The 19,041-nt window shown below is 46.0% G+C and overlaps 1 protein-coding gene across 2 annotated transcripts in view; it reads right to left on the bottom strand.

The window, feature by feature from the left end:
• Positions 1–5,374: 5,374 nt before the first annotated feature.
• The window catches only part of ARID5B (AT-rich interaction domain 5B), a gene marked incomplete at both ends in the record, with an annotated part of 105,986 nt that continues 92,319 nt past the window's right edge, over positions 5,375–19,041 (bottom strand). For both annotated transcript variants that reach the window (XM_084290518.1, XM_084290517.1), the window contains 2 exons: positions 5,375–7,525; positions 11,277–11,475. In XM_084290518.1, the coding sequence (XP_084146644.1) occupies positions 5,375–7,525; positions 11,277–11,475 (2,350 nt within the window). The remainder of the gene's footprint in view (positions 7,526–11,276; positions 11,476–19,041) is intronic.

Here is a 19,041-nt window from a genome sequence, read left to right as displayed (position 1 = left end):
CTCCACCACCTGTGTGACTGGAGCTGCTGCCCTCTGGGGACAGGGCTGCTGCCACCGTGAGCGTGCCTCTGAAGCTCCAGTGAATGAGGGACTTCGTGCCCGTGTTCCCCCCACCCCCTTCAGTCACACATGGGTAGAGAAAAGCAAAATGTTTAACCTTGGAAAAGACAGAAGTGGAGGGGAGAAGATGTTTGCTGGGGGGGTCCCATCTTCGCCCATAGTTTCACGGTTGGTGTGGGGATGGCACGTAGGACATGGCTATTTACTCTTTGTTACAAAACGTGAAAAAACAAGTAACTTAGAAAATTATTGGTTAAACCAGAGAAAGGTTTGTTCTGCTGGCTCACACACGCTGCATACCGAAACCGTGGCCATCACTGCGCAGCCTGCTCTGAAGAGAGAATGATTGAACAAGGAGTCAGACATCAAAAGAGCGAGGAGCTGTGCCAAGGGCCATTAAACACGGGCTGACAGCTCACTGGCTCGGGCAGCACCTGGCTGGGACGCTGCAGCTGGGCCAGGCCGTGGGTGCCCAGTCAGTCCCTTCACCAGGAGGTGAAGGTGCAGGGCTCTGGGAGCAGCGGTGCGGGGCTCTGGGTGGCCGCCACCCAGATGTCCCTCGGGCAAACCCAGCGTGACGTAGCTCCACAGCGCCCAATGGCACTACGGTGCCTCACGTGTGCCGAAAGTCTGCCTTTTCCCCCAGCTGGTATTTCCCCGCATGCACAAGAGTTGCTTTTTTTGTGACTTTCCCTCAACCACAGCACATATCTGGAAGCCTCATCTAACGGTGGCATCAGCCTGCTCTCCGCTTGCCTGCCTGAAGCACAGCTAGGGGAGCATCCCCCACCGCGCTCGGTGCTCACGCACGTCCCCACAGGCTGGGCACCCCGTACCCTAACTGCATACGAGACAAGACCCACAGCTTGGGGATGCTGAGTGGGAAATTGCTGCTCAAGTGCCAGGGCTGCAAGTGGCCTCCCCCAGAGGTGGGAGCACAAAGCAGCAGCCACCTCTGGCACCACCATGGCAGGCGCACAGCTCTCGGGACCCCTGGGGATGGGGATGGCTCCCCCACACCCCCAAGACCACAGTGCTAAGCCACGACCTAGGACAGCAGGACACAGCTGCCCCTGTTGCTGAGGTGTGTGGGGCAGCAATGGCACGTTCCCGAAATACAGCCAAGATGTTTTTTCTGGCTACAGAGGACAGGAGCCTACCAGTGCTCTGACCATGCTTGCTGCACCACAGCTTTCTCAAAGGGCCACCAAGGTAAGGGGGGGTGTTGGACCCAGTGAGCAACAGAATGCAAATTAATTTTACTCGATGGCTGCTTACTGTCATCAACAACATCACCAGTTAGCGTCCGACTCCAAAATCTTGCTCTTGGTGGCAGTGGGAAGAACAGAAGGTCATTTTCAGGCCCCAGTTTGAGCCTGCCGTACCAGCGGGAAGAAGTCCTGCTCTAAGATGCAAATGGAGCAAATTTGCTAGCAAAGCCACTGGCTAAGCACGAATGTCACCCCATCCAAAGCTGTGACTGCAGTCAGCATAACCACGACACACTTCAATGTGAGCACACTGCGAAAATAGAGGGGCACTGAAGATCTTGTCTCTTCCTCCTCTAGGAAATTGCAAACTTCCATTTCTTTAATCTAATCATTTGCAGGAGGGGATATTTTCTCTCGAAAAGCCAAAAGAAGAGGGCTGAAAGGTCGGATGGGATAATATGTAACCCATTGCGATAAGGGCTGTTTACAGAATTATTAATCAAACACAAAAGGGAACAGATAGTAACATTTTTTATTAAATATTACAGTGGATCAAAAAGTACAAAATATCTTTTGCCTGCTATGTGATTGGGAAACTATTGGCACATAATACAGTATCAAAAGCATTAATAAGTACAATTTGGAAAACATACAAAAATTGAGTGTTTATAGTTGGCTCAGCTTTATTTCTGGTAGTGTTTAAACTAACTCAAAGGTTACTCAATAACCTTTTAAATGGGAAACTATATAATATTACTGGGCCATTTTTATATATACAAATCATCACCTTACAGAGCATATAGGCTACATAACTTGAATCACAAAAAGTATACAATATTTACAACAAAAGAAAGTTAAAAAAGTATAAACAGCTAGTAGATTATGCTGCCATTATTAGAACATATTTAAAACTATGGGGCCGGGGAAGGAGGGGAGGAGGAGGAAGAGAACAAGTGAAGTATCGACCACGTTTACAGCAAACACCATAGTAAGTGCTCATGGGAACAGTTCCAATGCCGTGGGCCTCGCACCAGCGCAGGAATTCCCAGGAATTCTCACTAAAAGGTGACACCGTCCGATCGGCCCCGATGCCACCTGCGGAGGACAGCGCGCGAAGGAGCATCCCGCTGTGCCCCGAAAGCGCAGGGCGTGCAGCCCTCGCGCTCCCAACACCACTGCCACGTGCGGCCGCCTCGTCCCGAGCTGGGACAAACCGCTTCCCATGCCCGGGTTCAGCAGGCAAACCCTTCATGTCACCAAGACAGACGTGCAAAACGCCGTCCCCGCACACCTCGGCCCTCGCTAGGAGTGCCCGGCACTGACAGGTGCTGCTGCTGCTGCTGTGCTTCGCGAAGTCAGGCGCAGCCTGCAGCCAGAAGGCACGCCTCGGCTGCTGCCGCCGGGCCGTTACAACCTTTAGCATCCCTAATGAATCCTGGACACAGTGCGTTCAGCTTGCAACATTTCTTGGAACTGGTTCTTGGTAAATAGATTTATGACTCTATTGCCAATTAGATTCCACAGTTTCCTTTACAAACCTAGCAATAACAATGGTTTGATTGCACAAAGAGAGGCTTGTGCAATTTCATTCAATAATAAGGCCCCTTGAACTCAAACAATGCAAACAAAGCCCCATTTAAGACATTAAAAAAAAAAAAAAAAAGACTTTTCAGCCAATGGAGAATTCAATAGCCTTTCAAAAGATTTCCAAGATTTCTCTTAAGAGTTTTTAAACAAATAACACACCACTTCTGTCGGGGGTTTACACTACCATTCCTTTTTATTTGTCCTGAGGTTTTGCCCAGCATATGATGAGCCTCCCCAGACTGAAGGGGCCAGTGTCCTCCTGGGGCAAGCGAGGAGCCTCCCTCCCCGCTCACCTTCCCCCTGCCCCGCACGGCGTCAGCTCTGCTTCACAAAGGCTACGATCAAACTCCAACGCGACACAATCCAAAGGGAAAGCAGACACTTTGCGTAAACAAATGCACGAATCCAGGACACACGTTTCAACCTGAACAAGAAAGAGAAACGCTTGCTCTGCCAAACACACAAGCTCCGAGTTGTGTTTGCTGTAGATTCTCGTATTTTCTCTCTGTCCCCCCACCCTCCTTCCCCCCACCCTCCCCAAACCCCTGATTCTCACGTGATTCAGATCTAGTGCAACTTTACTAGCGATGTCCTCGACATTATGGCCTCTGCCCAGCTGAGCCTGCGGTTTTGTTCCTGTATGATCTGTGGAGCAGCAGGATGCTCTGCATTGGCACATCCATGTTCTAAGTTCTACTAGTCTGTTTATCGATCAATTAAATATAGTTTTACCACAGGAATATAAAGTATTTAATTGAAGAAGCTGGATCTTTAACAGTAGACGAGTATATTATTCTGGTTTCCACCTTTGGATATTAACTATGATACATTATATATTGTATTTGGCTTCATATCACGGGAAAATTTAATGACATGCCTAGCATGCAAAGTGTTTCTTAGTAGTTTCCATGTTTGTTTTCGTATTGATTACGCTGTCTTTGAGCAGTAACTGAGATGGTTTGAATCACAACCAATTTTCACATTGTAAAAAGCCTCCAAGCCACACTTCTCTTTAGCGATGTCTACGCTCAGCTGCGTGGCGGTGACGTCCTTCAACGTGAACACGCATCCACAGGAAAGCTCTTTCGTTATCAGAACCCAGCCCCTCTGCTCCTGGCTTGGGAGGGCTGCGGTGCCCGCGGGGTGTGGAAGGACAGTCCCAGCACAACCCCAACCCATCCCACCGAGCTTGGCCCATGGCACGGGACCCGGCCACCTCTGGTTCAAACCAGCACGGGCTCCTGTCCTAACTTCTGAACTTCTTGGCGTTCTCGCCAACTACAGATCTGTTTTCTGGACTCCTCTGCCATCCAGCAGCTCGTGTCAGTGAGGTTTTGTTTTCTAGATCTGGTACACAGGAGGGTTTCACAGCCTAGGTAAGGTAAGTGCGACTCTTGACAAGTTCACAGACCACGATACGGGAAAGCAAAGCTCGGTGGGAGGGGGAAAGCAGCGCGTGAGCCACCGCAACAGCACGAGGAGAGCGGGAGGTGCTCAGCACCCTGCAGGACTGGGCCGTAGGGAAAGGAACCTTGCTTGCGTCCTTGCACCGTAATATTACCTACAGTGTGTTTGTATCTGTTAAAATGAATCTGAACCAGTTGCTTCAGTTTGTAAACAGTAAACGTTACCACAAAAATAAAACAAAAACGCTGCTCCAAGTATGAAGAAACTGGAAAATTACAAACACATAAAAAAAATTAGGACAGCCACAGCCTTTAAAAAAAGTTGCAGATAAAATGATACTGTTTAATTTAAAAAAAAAAAAAAAGAAAAACAAAAACAAAACAAGAAACGAACATAAAGAGCACAGAATATACTGGACAAACAAAACTATATAAATTATTGTGACCAAATGTGACACTGGTAGTTTACGAAGTGGATATGTACAGTCAAATTAAACAGTGTTTACCCTTCTGTTCTAATAGTGTTAAAATGAAAAATCTATTGCCGTTTTACTATACATTGCATTGATTGAATCTTTAAAAGTCAGGAAAAGTTACCCAAAAAAGCACATCCAATGATTGTGTGGATTCTCGGCCCTCTTCTCCTTGCCAGGTTCATCTCGAGTCCTTGACTCATTTGCAACAACGCTCAGCCTCTGGTCCCTGGCTCAATGAAAAGCAAATGCAAACGTCACCTCCCATTTCAGTGAGCTCAGGACTGGGCCTGCATTTCCACGGCTCCCTTTGAACATTTGCTCTTACCATACACAAGTCCTTTCAGAAAACACATAGGCAAAATCCAAAGACTTTTTTTTTGTGTGTGTTTGTGTGTTGTTGTTGTTTTGCCGGGGCGGGGGCGAGGGGAGAGGGGGCTGATGTGGAGCCAGAATTAAAGAAGCAGTCCTGTCTTGATCACACTCTGAAGCTTTCCGCTACGCGGGATACGACTGCGTCCTGGTTGACAAAAATACAGATCGCTAAATCTGCGAGACATCGTCACAGAGGAAGGAATGTCGCTAACTGAACTTTTTTTTTTTTTTTTCTCAGACTTTTTTTTGCGAGTGAGGGGATTTACAGTTTTGTGCTGGGATGTACAGAGGACAGCTGGGAAGGTGGAAATGCAGCTTGAGGGTTTATAGCAGCTAAAGGATAAATGCTGTTATGCAAAAGGTCACCGTACGAACTTCCTACAGGTGTTGCTGCGGCTAAGTGTCTATACAGTTGCTGAGAATTCGTAGGGGACGTGAGGAACTGTCTCTGCACCATGAAGGAATGAAGAGCCAAGGGCTGCATTAGTGGGGAGAGCACGGTCTGGTTTTTCAAGTACTGTAAAGGATGGGAATACCCAGGCGGGAGGCGATTGTTCAGCCCTGTGCACAGGGTTCCTGGATACAAGCCTGGGAAGATCGGGGCCGAGAGGGGAAATTTGTGGCTCTCCAGCACGCTGCCTGAATGCAGGCCGTGCAGCGGCTTGCTGCCTTCCCCCTCTGCATCGGGAACCTTTTCTTTCGCTGAGGTCTCCTTGGATAAGTGCAGAGGAGAGACAGCTCGGATTTTTTTTTCGGAAATTACTTTGTCCAAGTCCTCCAGGCTCCGCTTCAAAGGCCGGGCAGCCCCGATGGTTTGAGGGCTCGTCCTGCGGCTGATGATAGGATGCACCATGCCCTCCATCTTCCTCAGATTCTCCAGTCTCTGCGCCTGCTGCTTCCCAGACCTGTGGAGCAACTCGCTGTGTTTTTTAGGGGCTGTCATGGCCATGGGGGACACACGGCAAGCTTTGGGGTTACAGTCTAGGCTCACTGCCTGGCTGCTCGCAGCCTGGAACGGGGAGATACCTTTGCCTTCTTGCTGGGCCATAGATGAATGAGAGAGGCCGGAGCCGGGAGCCTTTGCAGTCTGTTTGTGTACGCTCTTTGGAAGACTCAAATCTGTTGGCTGATCATCTGAAGAGGCTTCCACTGACGCCTTTTTTTCTTGCTGATGCAAAGATGGGTGATAATTTAAATTTAGTTTTTCTTGGTGTTTGTGTTGAGTAAAAGTAGAAATATTTTCAGACTCTCTGAACATGTCCCGGGGGAGGTACTTTGATGTCTGTTCGTTATTAAGGTGGTGTTCTGTGTGCCTATAAAGGCTGTGCAGATGAGGTGATGAATAAAAATCTGCCAAGAAAGTGGGCACATGGGAGTGCTGCAGTGCCCTTTTCTCACTCATTTTATCTTTGCAGTCCTGGATATCTGTCTTCGGTACGTACGACTCAGCAAGAGAACCGAGGTGATGTTTTGAAAAATCACAGCGCTGAGGATCCGGTTTACTTAGCATGTCATGTTTAAAAACGTCATTAATTGATTTCCTTTCTTCCTTGGTTTTAAAACTCTGTACATGTTGTATGACTGATGGCCTATTAATTGCTATGGGATCAGAATTCGGGATGTGGGGACCTTGTGATATGCTTGAGGACAGTTCATCTCTGCTGCTCAATTTCTTTTTGCTAATCAAAGGTGGAGGAGAACCATAAGGATAACTACATGACAAGGCTGCCCCACTGACCTGCGACAGCAGCTTTTTCTTTGCTAGGGGTGACATGATGCCTGGATTACCCTTCGAGTAGAGCAGTGGTGTGTAACCGAAAGTGGAGTCTTCATTCATGGACCCAGGCAGCTCCTTTTCTTTGAACATGTCGAAGTTCTGGACCACCAGTACTTTGGGCGTTTGCTTCAGTGCGTTGTGGATATCTTCGTTTCCCAGCTGATCCACTTTCACCGTGCAGTTTGCAATGTAATCGGCCATCTCTGGCAATTTGTCATCTTCCATGTCACTTTGAGTGGGCAGCTGGACTGGAAAAGCTGTGAAGGGCATTTCTGAAGGTTCGCTTTCTAAGCTCTCATTAAAAGTTTTGTGTATTCTTTGTTCCAGCTTTGAGTCTTCCAGGGCATCTGCTGAGGGGTGCATTCGTTTCGTGACAGTGGCATCCAGCATAGTATCTTCTTCTGAGGGCACAGATACACTTGAGAAAGAGGATGAGTGAGGAACATCCTCCTTGGCTTTCTCACTGTTTGAGCTGTTTTCTGTCAAATCTGTCTTCTCCAGAGGTAGAGGCCGAGCTGCCTCTGGTACAAGAGATGGAGGGCCTTGCACAGGCTGTTTCATCTCTCCCGCTGTAGGATGTTCCGGGAAATTTTTCTGGTCTGCTGATTCTTGATCCTTCTCTTGTTCTGATGAAACCTAATAAAATGATACAATAGACAGTAATAAGAATGCTGTGCATTTTGGCAGGCTGTTAATAAGATCATACACAGTACACTATTTACTACTCCTAGAGATGTACTTGTCAATCACCTTGTTGGAATGTGAGAGCTCTAATACCAGGTATCAGAGTCAAACAAAGAAACGTACCTCCCGGAAACATTAAGAAATACAACATCCCTGCCAGTGTCATAATAAGGCATTTCAAAACAGCAGATGTTTGTAACCTGACTAGAGGCACCAGTGGCTTCAACAGATAGCTAAACACTGAGGTTATATTCTTTTGAAATTAATTAGGCAAACGCAGAAGAGCAGATTTCACAGCACAAACAATAAGGCTATAGAAATTTCTCTTGCTAGCCAACTTCACCTATGAAAACTGCACAAAGATCCTATGCTTTTTCTTACATAAAGACGAAAATGCAGTCTCTCCAGAACGGCTATCTTAAAATTCAGTGATCACAGAGGAGATCATTCACACCCAGTTCTGCATTAAAGTGTGAAAATGATAGAAATGGCATACTAGGAATCCCTATTGTAGGCAGCAAATCACTGCCGCAGCTTAACTAGGACACACATTTTTTTATTAACGGATTAAAATGAAGTTGTCAACATTCAGTAAGTGTGTGTGCACGCTATTACAAACATAGCTTTTATACGTTATCGTCAATGGGCCTGCAGCTCTTTCTGCTCCCCCATTAATACAGCTTGTGTGCACAATTCACACTATTCATCCCATTATGTCGCTGGCTGAACTGTGACCCGCAGAGGTCATCAGAGCGTCCCATCTGCAATCCAGCTGACTGACAGCCCTTTTCAAAACTGCTGTCACTCTCCTCTGACATGTCGTGGTATAAGACAATCATAAAACAGCAGCATTGTGCGAGCCCTTTATTATTATTGTTTTCTTTCTTTCTTAGTTGTAAAGATAAGACGCATCGAGAAAGTTATTATCTAAGTGCTGCTCTATGGTCTGTCGTAGGAGCGAGGGGCTGGAGAAGGTCCTAACAAATCTAACCATCTCAGAGATTTATTTCTTTGCAGTTGCTTTTAAATATTCCTGTGTGTTTGGTTGGCCTATTAGTTACAGTGTCTGTTAGTCATCGTAACTTCTTCTTTTTAAACTAATAGCAGCCTTTTGCAGTCCAAATACCATCATTAGGTCCTTTACAAAGTAATATCACTAGTCTCTTGAGCTTATAAAATTACAGGAAAATACCAGACAGATGAGCAAAGCAAGACGGAAAAAAAAGAGAGAAATCATATTTAATAACTGTACATTCTGCTCTTTGTTTCTGTTAAGCAACATTTTGATTGAAGTCTCAGCTATTGTGAGGAAATGTGCAGTCTAAGGCTAATAGCGTTTTGTCTGGTATCTTGTTACACTGACAATGTCATTGTGATGGCAGGGAAACAGCGAAGAGCACAAAAGCAAATGCAACCCTCATAAATTAAAGTAATAGTATCCCCCCGCATCCTTCGTATGCTGCATGAGCTGGACATGCAATGCAGAGGAGCACACGTTGTAGCGTGGTATGCTTCTGCAGCCCACTGCTGCGGCCAGCTCCCAGCCCACGTGCAGGAACAGCTGCAGCAGTGCCTCGGCTGGGGCGATGCCCACACACCTACACGGGAGTTTGCTCCAGGCAGCGGGGCTGGACACGAGGTCCTGGGCACGGAGCCCTCCCTGGGGAGCAGCACCCATGGGTGCTGCAGCCCTGTTCCCACCCCAGGGGGGATGTGCGCACCCCTGAGGGCCCCTTCCCTGCTCGGTCTTGGTGTAACCACCCAAACTGTGACCTGAGTGAAGGATGAGGTCCTTAATTGCCCACCCTGATTAAACCGGGGGGCAGGACGGCATCTTTCATCCCAGTCAGAGAGAAGAGATTAACTCTGCTGTGAAAGGTACCAATTTCCAATGGGAAACTGCCACAATTGTACATTTTCATTGTCTCGCCCAGGCTCCTTACGCTTCCGATAAGCGCGGCTTAAGAACTCTTCCTGCGATCCACACACAAAAATAACTGCAGTTTAAGCAGCAGGAAGTTTGAGATAGGGAACAACAAAAGCAAGGAAATTCAAAGTTAAGTCTGACGCTCTGTTGCTGCCTTGTTACGCCGTGCCTAGCTGCGGCAGTACCAACAGTATGTGAGGTATCTTGCTGATCCAAGACCCCGCAGTAAACAACCAGACACAAAGGAGTGACACGGGAAGGGAGCACAAGCCTTAACTCCGCATTTCCTTGCTTTGGGCGATTTGTATTGCGACCTTCCAGTGACTTAAGGAGGCTTGTGTGCACTCTCCTCTCTAGGTTATTTTCAGTCAGGAGCAGAGGGGTTCTCCCCCAACAGGTTTCCCTGATGTACAATTACGGTGCAAGAGTAAACCAAAAAAATTTCCCGTCTCTGGGGAGTGCTCTTATATTCAGTATTAAAGCTGCTGTTGATCAAGGCAATTTAAAACAAATTCTGGTTTGGATAGGAGATGACATTTGTCATCGTAAGCACAGCTTAAAGAGGTAGTGGGACATGCAAATCAGAATCATTTGTTCTCGAAACACAAATCTCAGATGCATTTGTGTTTGCTGGTTCTGTGATTTCTGTTTTTAAACAACAAGGAGGATGGATGTTGGTAGCTGACTCAATACTTATTTCCAAACTGGTTTAGAAACAGGACTTATGTACCTGCCAGATGACAATGAAGGCAAAGGAGCAGCTGTAGTCTGCCAGGCACATTGTGTGTCTAGACATTCTTTAAATACCCAGTCCTGGCAGACTGTGACAGGAAAAGCAGAATCTTGCGCATGGGTTGTGTGCAAGGAGCTTCACTGCCACACGCACACATGGGGGCACGGAGGGCACAGGACAGAATGGCTTGGATGGGCAAAAGAAGTGCTTAAGAAACATGGCAGCAAAAAACCCACTGGTTTTACATCACTGAACAAAATATGAAACTTGCCCTTACCTGCAGACAAATGTGAATCCCACTGATCTATCTAATCATGGGCTGTGAACACAAATACTATTTTATGAGAGCTGTCCTATGGGTGCACACAATGTGGCTCTATCTGGAAACTGGGGCCTGCCCATGTGAATGAAGCAGGTGACAGCACAGGAACCTATCTCAGCTGAAAACCAGCTGCAGTATGTGAGAGAGCCATCGGTCTCAGCTAAGGCTTCCCTCAAAATCCAACCTTTGAGTCTCAAGTGAGATTCAGTATAACATAATAAAAATCCTGGGGAGTGATATCCTTTTGGTGGACATGTACATACATCTTGTAAGCACGGAAACACTGATCCAGGGGTTACCACTAGAAAAACCAGCTGTATCCAACAGTTACCACAGCATTATCAGCAGTATTAGGGTTCCTGTACCCTATACTTAGATTAGGAAATAACTGTGGTAGTTGTGTGGTTTCCTTTTGGCAGCTGCTGATCTTTTCGTGGTGACCACTGCATAATACAATGAGCAGAAATGATACTTGTTACATCCACAGCTTGGTCTTCTGCCATCGCTCTTAGGCAATAAGAAGCTAACTGGTGGCTGTTTGGAGCCCAGCGAAATCACAACACGAACAGTACCACAAAAATCGAATTTCCATTGCTGAACAAACTCAAAGGCCAACTGGTTGGAATCCTCCAGTTTAGATTACGTATTTTATCATTGTATTTTGAGTGATTAACGCTGCACATTTTTAATTGAAAAGTTGAAAAGTGGGAAAGCAACCAACCTCAGATGCATCTTGGGGTTTCTGTGCATTATCTTTTTCTTTCTTGCTCTTTTGGTTTTCATTTTTGATGCGTTTTGTTCCAGACACTTTTGTTTTCACTTCACCCTCCTGGGAACTGTTATCCTGTTTTCGAGGTTTCACTGGAGGCAGTGGCTTATCTTCCTCTCCTTTAATAAATCTTTCATACGGCAGGATTAATCTAGGGGATTAAGGAACAAATAATTGATCAGGTTTTGCCATTCTAGCAAAGAACAAAATGTATCTACTACGAGCAGTTTACTTAATAAATCTATTTTCTTCCATGGCATAAAAGCAACACTGTAAACTCTACATCTACAAATCCAAGTATGATAAATCAATTTATTTGGCAAGATTATCATGTGGCGTAAATTCCATGGAGTTGGTGTGTCTCAGTTGTCAGTAAGGCTGCAGTGGTTTATGCGGCTACACCAATTTGTAAAGATGATGATATGAGCCACTATGTTTCAGACTGATTAAAAAAAAAGAAAAAAAAAAAAAAGCAACCATTTGCTTTTATTTCCTCTCCCTACCCTTAAAAGCATGCAGCAAACCCCGGGAAAACACCTCCAAAGCCAGAGCCAACCTGATAACAGCTACACAGTTCCTAGGCTGGAGGTTCCCCTGAGTGCAAAGGTAAATGCCAGAAACTGGGTAGAAAACATCAGAGTGCAGAACCTGCAACGGCGGGCACAGCACGCAGCGTGCTCAGCACCAGCCCACCCGGACCCTTCCAAACACACCCGCAAAGTGACAGTCACCGTGGCCCCTGCCTTATCACACGAGTCTCGTCTTTTACAGGAAAGAACGACGGAGGAGAAGAGTTAAAAGTGAAGGAATTTTGAGCCATGGAACTTGCCTCCACAAAGCATACCAAATCGCTTTAAAAAAGAAAGAAACACAAACAGAAAAAATATCCTCCCCCAAAAGCATCAAACACTTTGAGTTTTAATCTATCTGTTTTCCCTTTGCAATTCTTGATCTGAAAGGAAAAATAACTGATATAATTAAAAGGGATGGATTGCATTACAATCTCAGTTTCAACTTCAGTGATTAAAGTTTTTATAATGCATTTGGTATGATTAATGACTCACTGTGGGATTAATACAAGACTGAGACTTTAAAAATATGAACTTTAATACAGCAAACATAATTTGTTTTAAAAAAAAAAAGACAAGTTGACTCTATGAAGAAAATGTACTTTGCTTATAAACAACATAAATCTGTTCAAATACCAGGAATCCGTAATTATCTTTAATCTAAGACTCCAAGGCAGAAACCTCTTTGGTTCAGATATTCGTTTGTTATCCTAGAATCAGTTCCTAAGCATGCAATTTTGATTTACATACTTAGATGTTCAAACACAGTTTGGGCTTAAGAGAGCAGAAATTAGATTGCTCGTGATCATAATATTTTACATTTTAATAAAATACAACATAAATTATGTTAAAATATAAACCTAATTTATGCTATATTAGAAACAAAATTCATTAACTGAGCATGCTCTGACATGGTATGTGCAAAGAGGCGTGAATAATACTTTCTAGCCCTGAATTTGGCAGGGCTCCAGTAATGAAGCTAAGCAGAGCCCACAGGGAATATTCATCTTCAGATCCCATTACAAACTGAGTTTAAACATGTTACAGCTGCTAAAACTGGAAACTGCTCCCTCTATGCAAACTTAGCAAAATAATATGTAGTTGCCAAATACCTGCTTCCCACTGTAATATTACAGTTAATGTTTATATAATAAAAAGCATAACTAAGCAGAATCAGAAAAAAATAATCTTGTTCATACTTGAGGCTGCTAAATTTCACTCTCAGAGCACAAATATTCGTCAAAGCACCGGATCCCTCCCCGCGCTGCAAACAGCGCTCCGGACCTCGCTGGAGGCGAGGCCGGGTTTCACACCGGGCTACCTCGACGTCGCCCTGCCACGTGTGAAATCTTTAAAACCTCTTTTAATAAAAGCACGTTTTACGACAATCCCTGCTCGCGCTGCGAGGGGACTGTTTGACTCTGTTTTGTTTCCATGGGAACCCACTGCCCGTTGCGAATGCCCGCGTCCCGTCAGCAGGCCAGGAGGCCGCCCCGGCCTATGGCCCATGGCCCACGGCCCCCAGCCCATGGCCCACGGCCCCCAGCCCATGGCCCACGGCCCCCTGGTGTCCCTTGCCATGGGGAGGCCGCGTGCCGAGCCCCACGGCCGCGGTGATGGGCAGCAGGCGGCTGGCGGGCCTCCCGCCCAGCCTCGCCTCACGGGGTGCCGTGGCACGGCGGCTCCTCCTCCTTGTGGTGCACCTCACCAGGACTCATTAGCTTCGGCGCTAATTAGCGACCGTGCCTGAAATTTCCTTTTCTGATCCGAAGGGTTCACGTGGGAGTACAACATTTTCATTTTAGCTCTTTTTCACTGAGCTCAGCAGTTGGCAGTACGACAGCAGTAAAAATACATTTCACATCGCCGGTCAAAGGCCTGGAGCCAGCAGCAGGAAATCTGGAATTAAATGTTTCTTGTATCTGGAAGGAGGCATGACTAAGGTAAAACTGAATCAAAACACAAGGATGGCTTGTTCTAGGAGGCTCCCTCCTCGCTTCCAGCGAGGCCAGAGACCGTTTTGGGGGGCTGCTGGGGGCGGCGGGGGAATCCCGGCGAGAAGATGTGCACGAAGCCAACCACACCAGCAACTGCTGCTGCGCATCGAGACTTCCGCTGGTTACGATTTTCACTGAATGTTTTTTCGGTTATCCTGTCACGGTACAACACAATTACCCACAGGATATGATCTTATCATTTGATTATTAGAAGTTTTTATAGCACCAGGGTAATAAAGCTAACGCAGCTCTTGGAACAGTTAAGGCCCCGGCTCGCATGCCATTACCGCTTGCTGCGCAGCCAAGTTAAGGTCAATATTGCCCAACGCAGGAAGAATGCGATTCGCTGTTATCCAAATAGTTTAGCAGAATGTGACATGTCTGAAACGAACACAGGGGTTTTGTCAAATATGTGCAGCGCAGGTAAGATTTAATCAATCTTTGCGCAAGGAAGGGCAGAGGCGGCGCTCACCGCCGTGTGCCCCGGCGCCTCGGACGTGCCCCGCTCGGCACAACGCCCTCAGCCGCCTCCCGGGGGGCATCAAAGTGCCCGTGAGGAAGGAAAAGGGGGGGGTGTGCAGTATTTTGTGGGCTGAGGAATATTTACTTGTAAAGCCTGCGAGGAGACCAAATAAAAGGGTCTTTATCATGATCAAGATTCCAATATTAAGATTAATAAAATGTATTATTTATAAGTCAATTAACATAAATAGAATATGTAAGCACTAGTGTATTAAAAAATCTTTCCACAGGCAGCAGATTTTTAGCAGCATGAGTTTTTTTTTTTTTTTTTTTCCTGGAATAATACAAGAATAACATTTTCCAGCCAAGAGCAGAAACAGTAGGGGAGTCTTTGCTATCACAGAGCTTCTTATTAAATTCAGTCACTGTGAAAAGCGAGTCCTTTTTTTTTTTTTTTCTTTTAAATAAAGACAACTTAAAATCAATACAAGTTAGATTAACAAATCAGTACTATACTAATCCTGATTTATTACAATCGGCAATATTAAGTTTAATCACGTATAAACTGCTACTCAAAAAAAGATTTTGCTTTACTAAGTCCTGAATTAAATAATGGTGCAGAGTGTACTCAGTTTTTAGATCTGCATCATCTGATATTATGAAAAATTCAATGTACTTCTCTGCAGCAGATGTCAGAGGTCAGCAAATCTATTACAGTAATGTAAGTAATCTGGCTTTCTGCCAACCTTTTTTTAAAAAACACTGAAGCAGATAATTTTATATTTACAAATTCTAAAATCCTCCAGGGACTGAATCTCTTTCCCAACAAAAAGCAGAAACTTCACATTAGAGAAATGTATTTCACAGTATATCAAACATGTCTTCATCATTAGCATTTCATAAAAAGAAAAAAAAAAAAAGCCCTTAATCCTTATTAGTCAACATTTTTTTCCCAGCTATAGAAATAACAATACAAAGTCTAATCTGAGCCAGTAAGCACTGCATTTTCATGTATTGATTATGCAGAACGAATGACTTTTTTGGCCCAACTCTGCTTCACAGGACACATGAGAGCACATCTATTTATAGACATGACAAAAAAAAAAAAGTAGTTACAATAATGCAAAGGATCTGACCAACCCAGAAAGAGGAAGGAAATTAAATGTTAAGGCTGCCAGTTTCCTCTCTAGTTCTCCCCACTGTGTGTGGATATTGCGGGGCGCTCGGGCCAGGGAGGAACCATATGCCCAGGACACAGCACTCTCTCCATGGGCTGCGCAGGGGGAAGGAGGGCAGGAGGCAGTTCAACACAACCCCTCCAGTATTTTTATACTGTTTGTTTCAGTGGTTATTTTTGCTTGCTTTCTGGCAGAATAAAATATTCCGGCATGTCTCCCATTGACATCATCTTGCTTTCTCAAGGGCTCCAAGCCCAACACAAAACAGTGCGCAAGGGAGCCTCTCAGCCACAAGAATAATCTTGGAAGGACGTAAAATACCAAAGCCCATTACTCGGGAGACGCTGCCCCGTTTCCATTCTTGGCAAGAAGGTTAAGGAAGCTGTTTGCAATGGGAATGGAAAAAGACTTAAATCTGCTCCACCAAATGAATACAGCCACCAGTTAACCCGTGGAACTCACTGCCAGTGGGTATCTCGGGGCCAAGGGATTAGCGAGATTACGCAGGGATTAGATGCTAATGCAAACGATGAGAACACTCAATGCTTGGAGTTTCAGGAACACTCAGAAGGGCCAGGCAACAAATCACCTTGCTGGTAGGAGTTCAGAAAACACCTCCCTCCTGGGCACGTTATGCCACTGTGGGTCTTGCTCCTTCCTTCCTTCCTCTGAAGGCATTGCTGGAGCCGGCCCAGTTCGATCGGGAACCGTCTGTCAGGTCCTCGAGAGCAGCGGGGCAGAGCTGCCGGCAGCCAGGGGTCTGAAAACAGCCCTGGACAAGGGGCCACTGAGCCGAGGTGGCTCCAGGAAGAGCCCCACACTGCCCCCGAAGCAGGGTGGCCCCAATTAGTAACCTCAGTTGCAAAAGCCCCATTCTCTCTCCCTAAAAACTTGGTGGCAAAATATTCAGTTGTTTGAAGGGACCAGCAGGAATGCCCTAGCTCTGATCCCAAGAGAAGGCTTATCTTTTTTGCAGTGATGCTCTTTAAAAGGGACAAATCTTGGGGCAATGCTGTCGGTGCAAGCATAAGAAACAAGTCACCTTCAACAGCAATCAGCTGGTGGGCATGGACGGGGGCGTCAGGCAGCTCTCCTGGGCACCAGCGACCAATTCCCCGCAGAGAAGAGGGGGGGGGAATAACCCAAGCTCTAAGATCTCAGCCTATTTTCTGAACTGGGAATATAAAACACAATGAGGAAATCAAGCAGTGTGTTCCTCCAGCCTGATTTCCCCGTGCTGCATTGTACAATCCAGGGTTACGAAAGCACGCCTTGCATGCTTTTGTGCAGAATATAATAGCAATAGGATTATTTGCATTTGTCTGAAGTACAAAACTGGCATGTATTTTATCAGCAAAGGCAAAATATGTCTGAGTTCAATTTTGTTCCCAAAGAACTTTCCTTCCTTAAAGAAATGGCTCTTTCATCCTTTCATCAACAACTTTCCTCACAGCCCACTGGGAGTGCTGGTGGGTAATGAGAATGGCTCGCTGCTGAAAGGTGGGAACTGCATTGCTGTAAGAGAATTCAAAGACACTTTGTTTTAAGTAAACTGGAAATTAGTGACATTACAAACACAGCTGTTGATCTAGCTGCACAGCCAGGTGATGGAAGCTCAGACACTCTCCATCTTATGGCTCAGCAGGGGGAAATGAACAACCACCCCAGCTTTACTGCATGGGAAAGATGCAAAGCAAGGGTGATGGGGACCGAGAAGCTTCCCCAAGTCACCTACCAAAATCACGACAAGCCTCTGTTTTAGCCACAGTCACCATCTTCCATCTACAGGCAGTCATGCATTTTGCCCAATAGTGCAAAATGGTCTGCACAGACTGCGCAACACCCAGCCCTGTGCTCAAGACAAGCTTACAGATGTCATTTTGCACTGCTGGCAGGGTACAGGTCTCCCCGAGGGAAATCCTGCTGACCTGGCCTGGGAGCTCAGAGCCACATCTCCACAGCACAAAGCTGGGCTAACCACTGCAGCCCCTGCCATGTTAGCAAAGCCCTGCAGTAAAATACAAGGCGGAGATTCCCAGCAGACTTGAGGGATGTGAGAGGGGACAACTTACTCCTCAGCCCTGGTGCTGCTCCTGCAGAGGAGAGCAGCACATCTCCCATTGCACAGCACCCACCCCGAGGCCCTGGGTAGCACACTGCATGCCCCAGTCCTGCCGGGACAAAAATCCTGGGTGGAAAGAAGGCTGGGAAACAATTTTGACAAGGGAGAGAGCCCATCGGTGTGCGGTCACTGGAAGGGAATGCCGGGTCGCCCAGCGTGCTCACCCAGTGACTCCAGTGCTGGCCCAGTAAGTCTCCTGGGCTGTAAACCCAGTCCTGACCAAATTCTAAAAAAACCAGCGTGCTCTCAGATGTTTCGAATGGACAGTTAAGGATCTGTTTTAATGGTAAACAATTACATTCCTCTGTCATCTGATACTTTTTAAATTTTGGGGAGGGGGGAAGCTTTCTGAATTTTCAATAGTTCCTTTGTTACAGCATCTGTTACTCACATAATTGAAAAGATGTTTGTTCAGTGGTATGCTTGAGAGTACAGTTATTTAATCTTAATGATAAAGCCCTGAGGGCAGAAAATCATAAGTAGAAACCTCTTGTTATTTATCAAAAAAAAAAAAAAAAAGGAAAAGGAAAAGAAGGAAAAGAGGACAGACACCTCATCTATCTTCAGGCTTAAATTCATGCTTGATGGAAAACTATTGAGACAATTTGAAACTTGTAAAGTTTTCTGGGAGTCTGTGACTAGCTGAAGTGGGGGGGTGGGAGGAAAGTGGGGTGAAGACAAAAATAAAACAATCAAGTTAGTATGACATGAAAAAACTACTGGTTGGCAAAATTTTTTGGGTCAAACAAAGAGCTAGCTGTAGTTTACAGGATGACATAACACTTGATTAATTTTTGCCTGAGGATGTTTTCACACTTAACATTGTAAACCAAAACCTTCTATTAATTATAATGTGTATTAAAAGACAACCATACGCATTTGCATGTATATGTTATAACAGAATCTTGTTTTTTCTCCCCTCTAAAAGGCTGGCTGCTATTTCCTACAACACCCCACCAAAATGCTTATACTCCACCGAAGTTATCCAAACACTTTAACAAAACCAAGCAGCATTTGTGTGGAACGCAGGACTCTCCTGCATATTGAATTACTTCACAATATCCTTAGGGTAGAGAAGCTTTACGGTTGTTACAAGGAAACCGTGTCAGGGACTGACTTTGACCTGCCTTGTGTTTCTGATAACGTGTAATATTTATGTGAGCGCTTACGACAGAAAGATGGCAGAAGGGGCTCTGAGCTGCACAAGACACCCTACCTGCTCACTTCCACATCCTGGGAGCACGTGGCCCCTTCCAGGGCGACACATCTGCCCGCCGGGTGGCTGTGGGGCAGCACCACACGCTGCAGCACACCCCGTATCCCCAGCCCCGGCTGGGTCGCCTGGGGCTGCCGAGCGAGCGGGGCCTGCTTCGGAGGAAGCAGAGATGA

This window comes from Netta rufina, assembly GCF_964035555.1.
Source record: "Netta rufina genome assembly, chromosome: 7".
NCBI lineage: Eukaryota > Metazoa > Chordata > Aves > Anseriformes > Anatidae > Netta > Netta rufina.
Note: the sequence above shows the minus strand (reverse complement) of the source record. Positions and strands in the feature narration are given on the sequence as shown.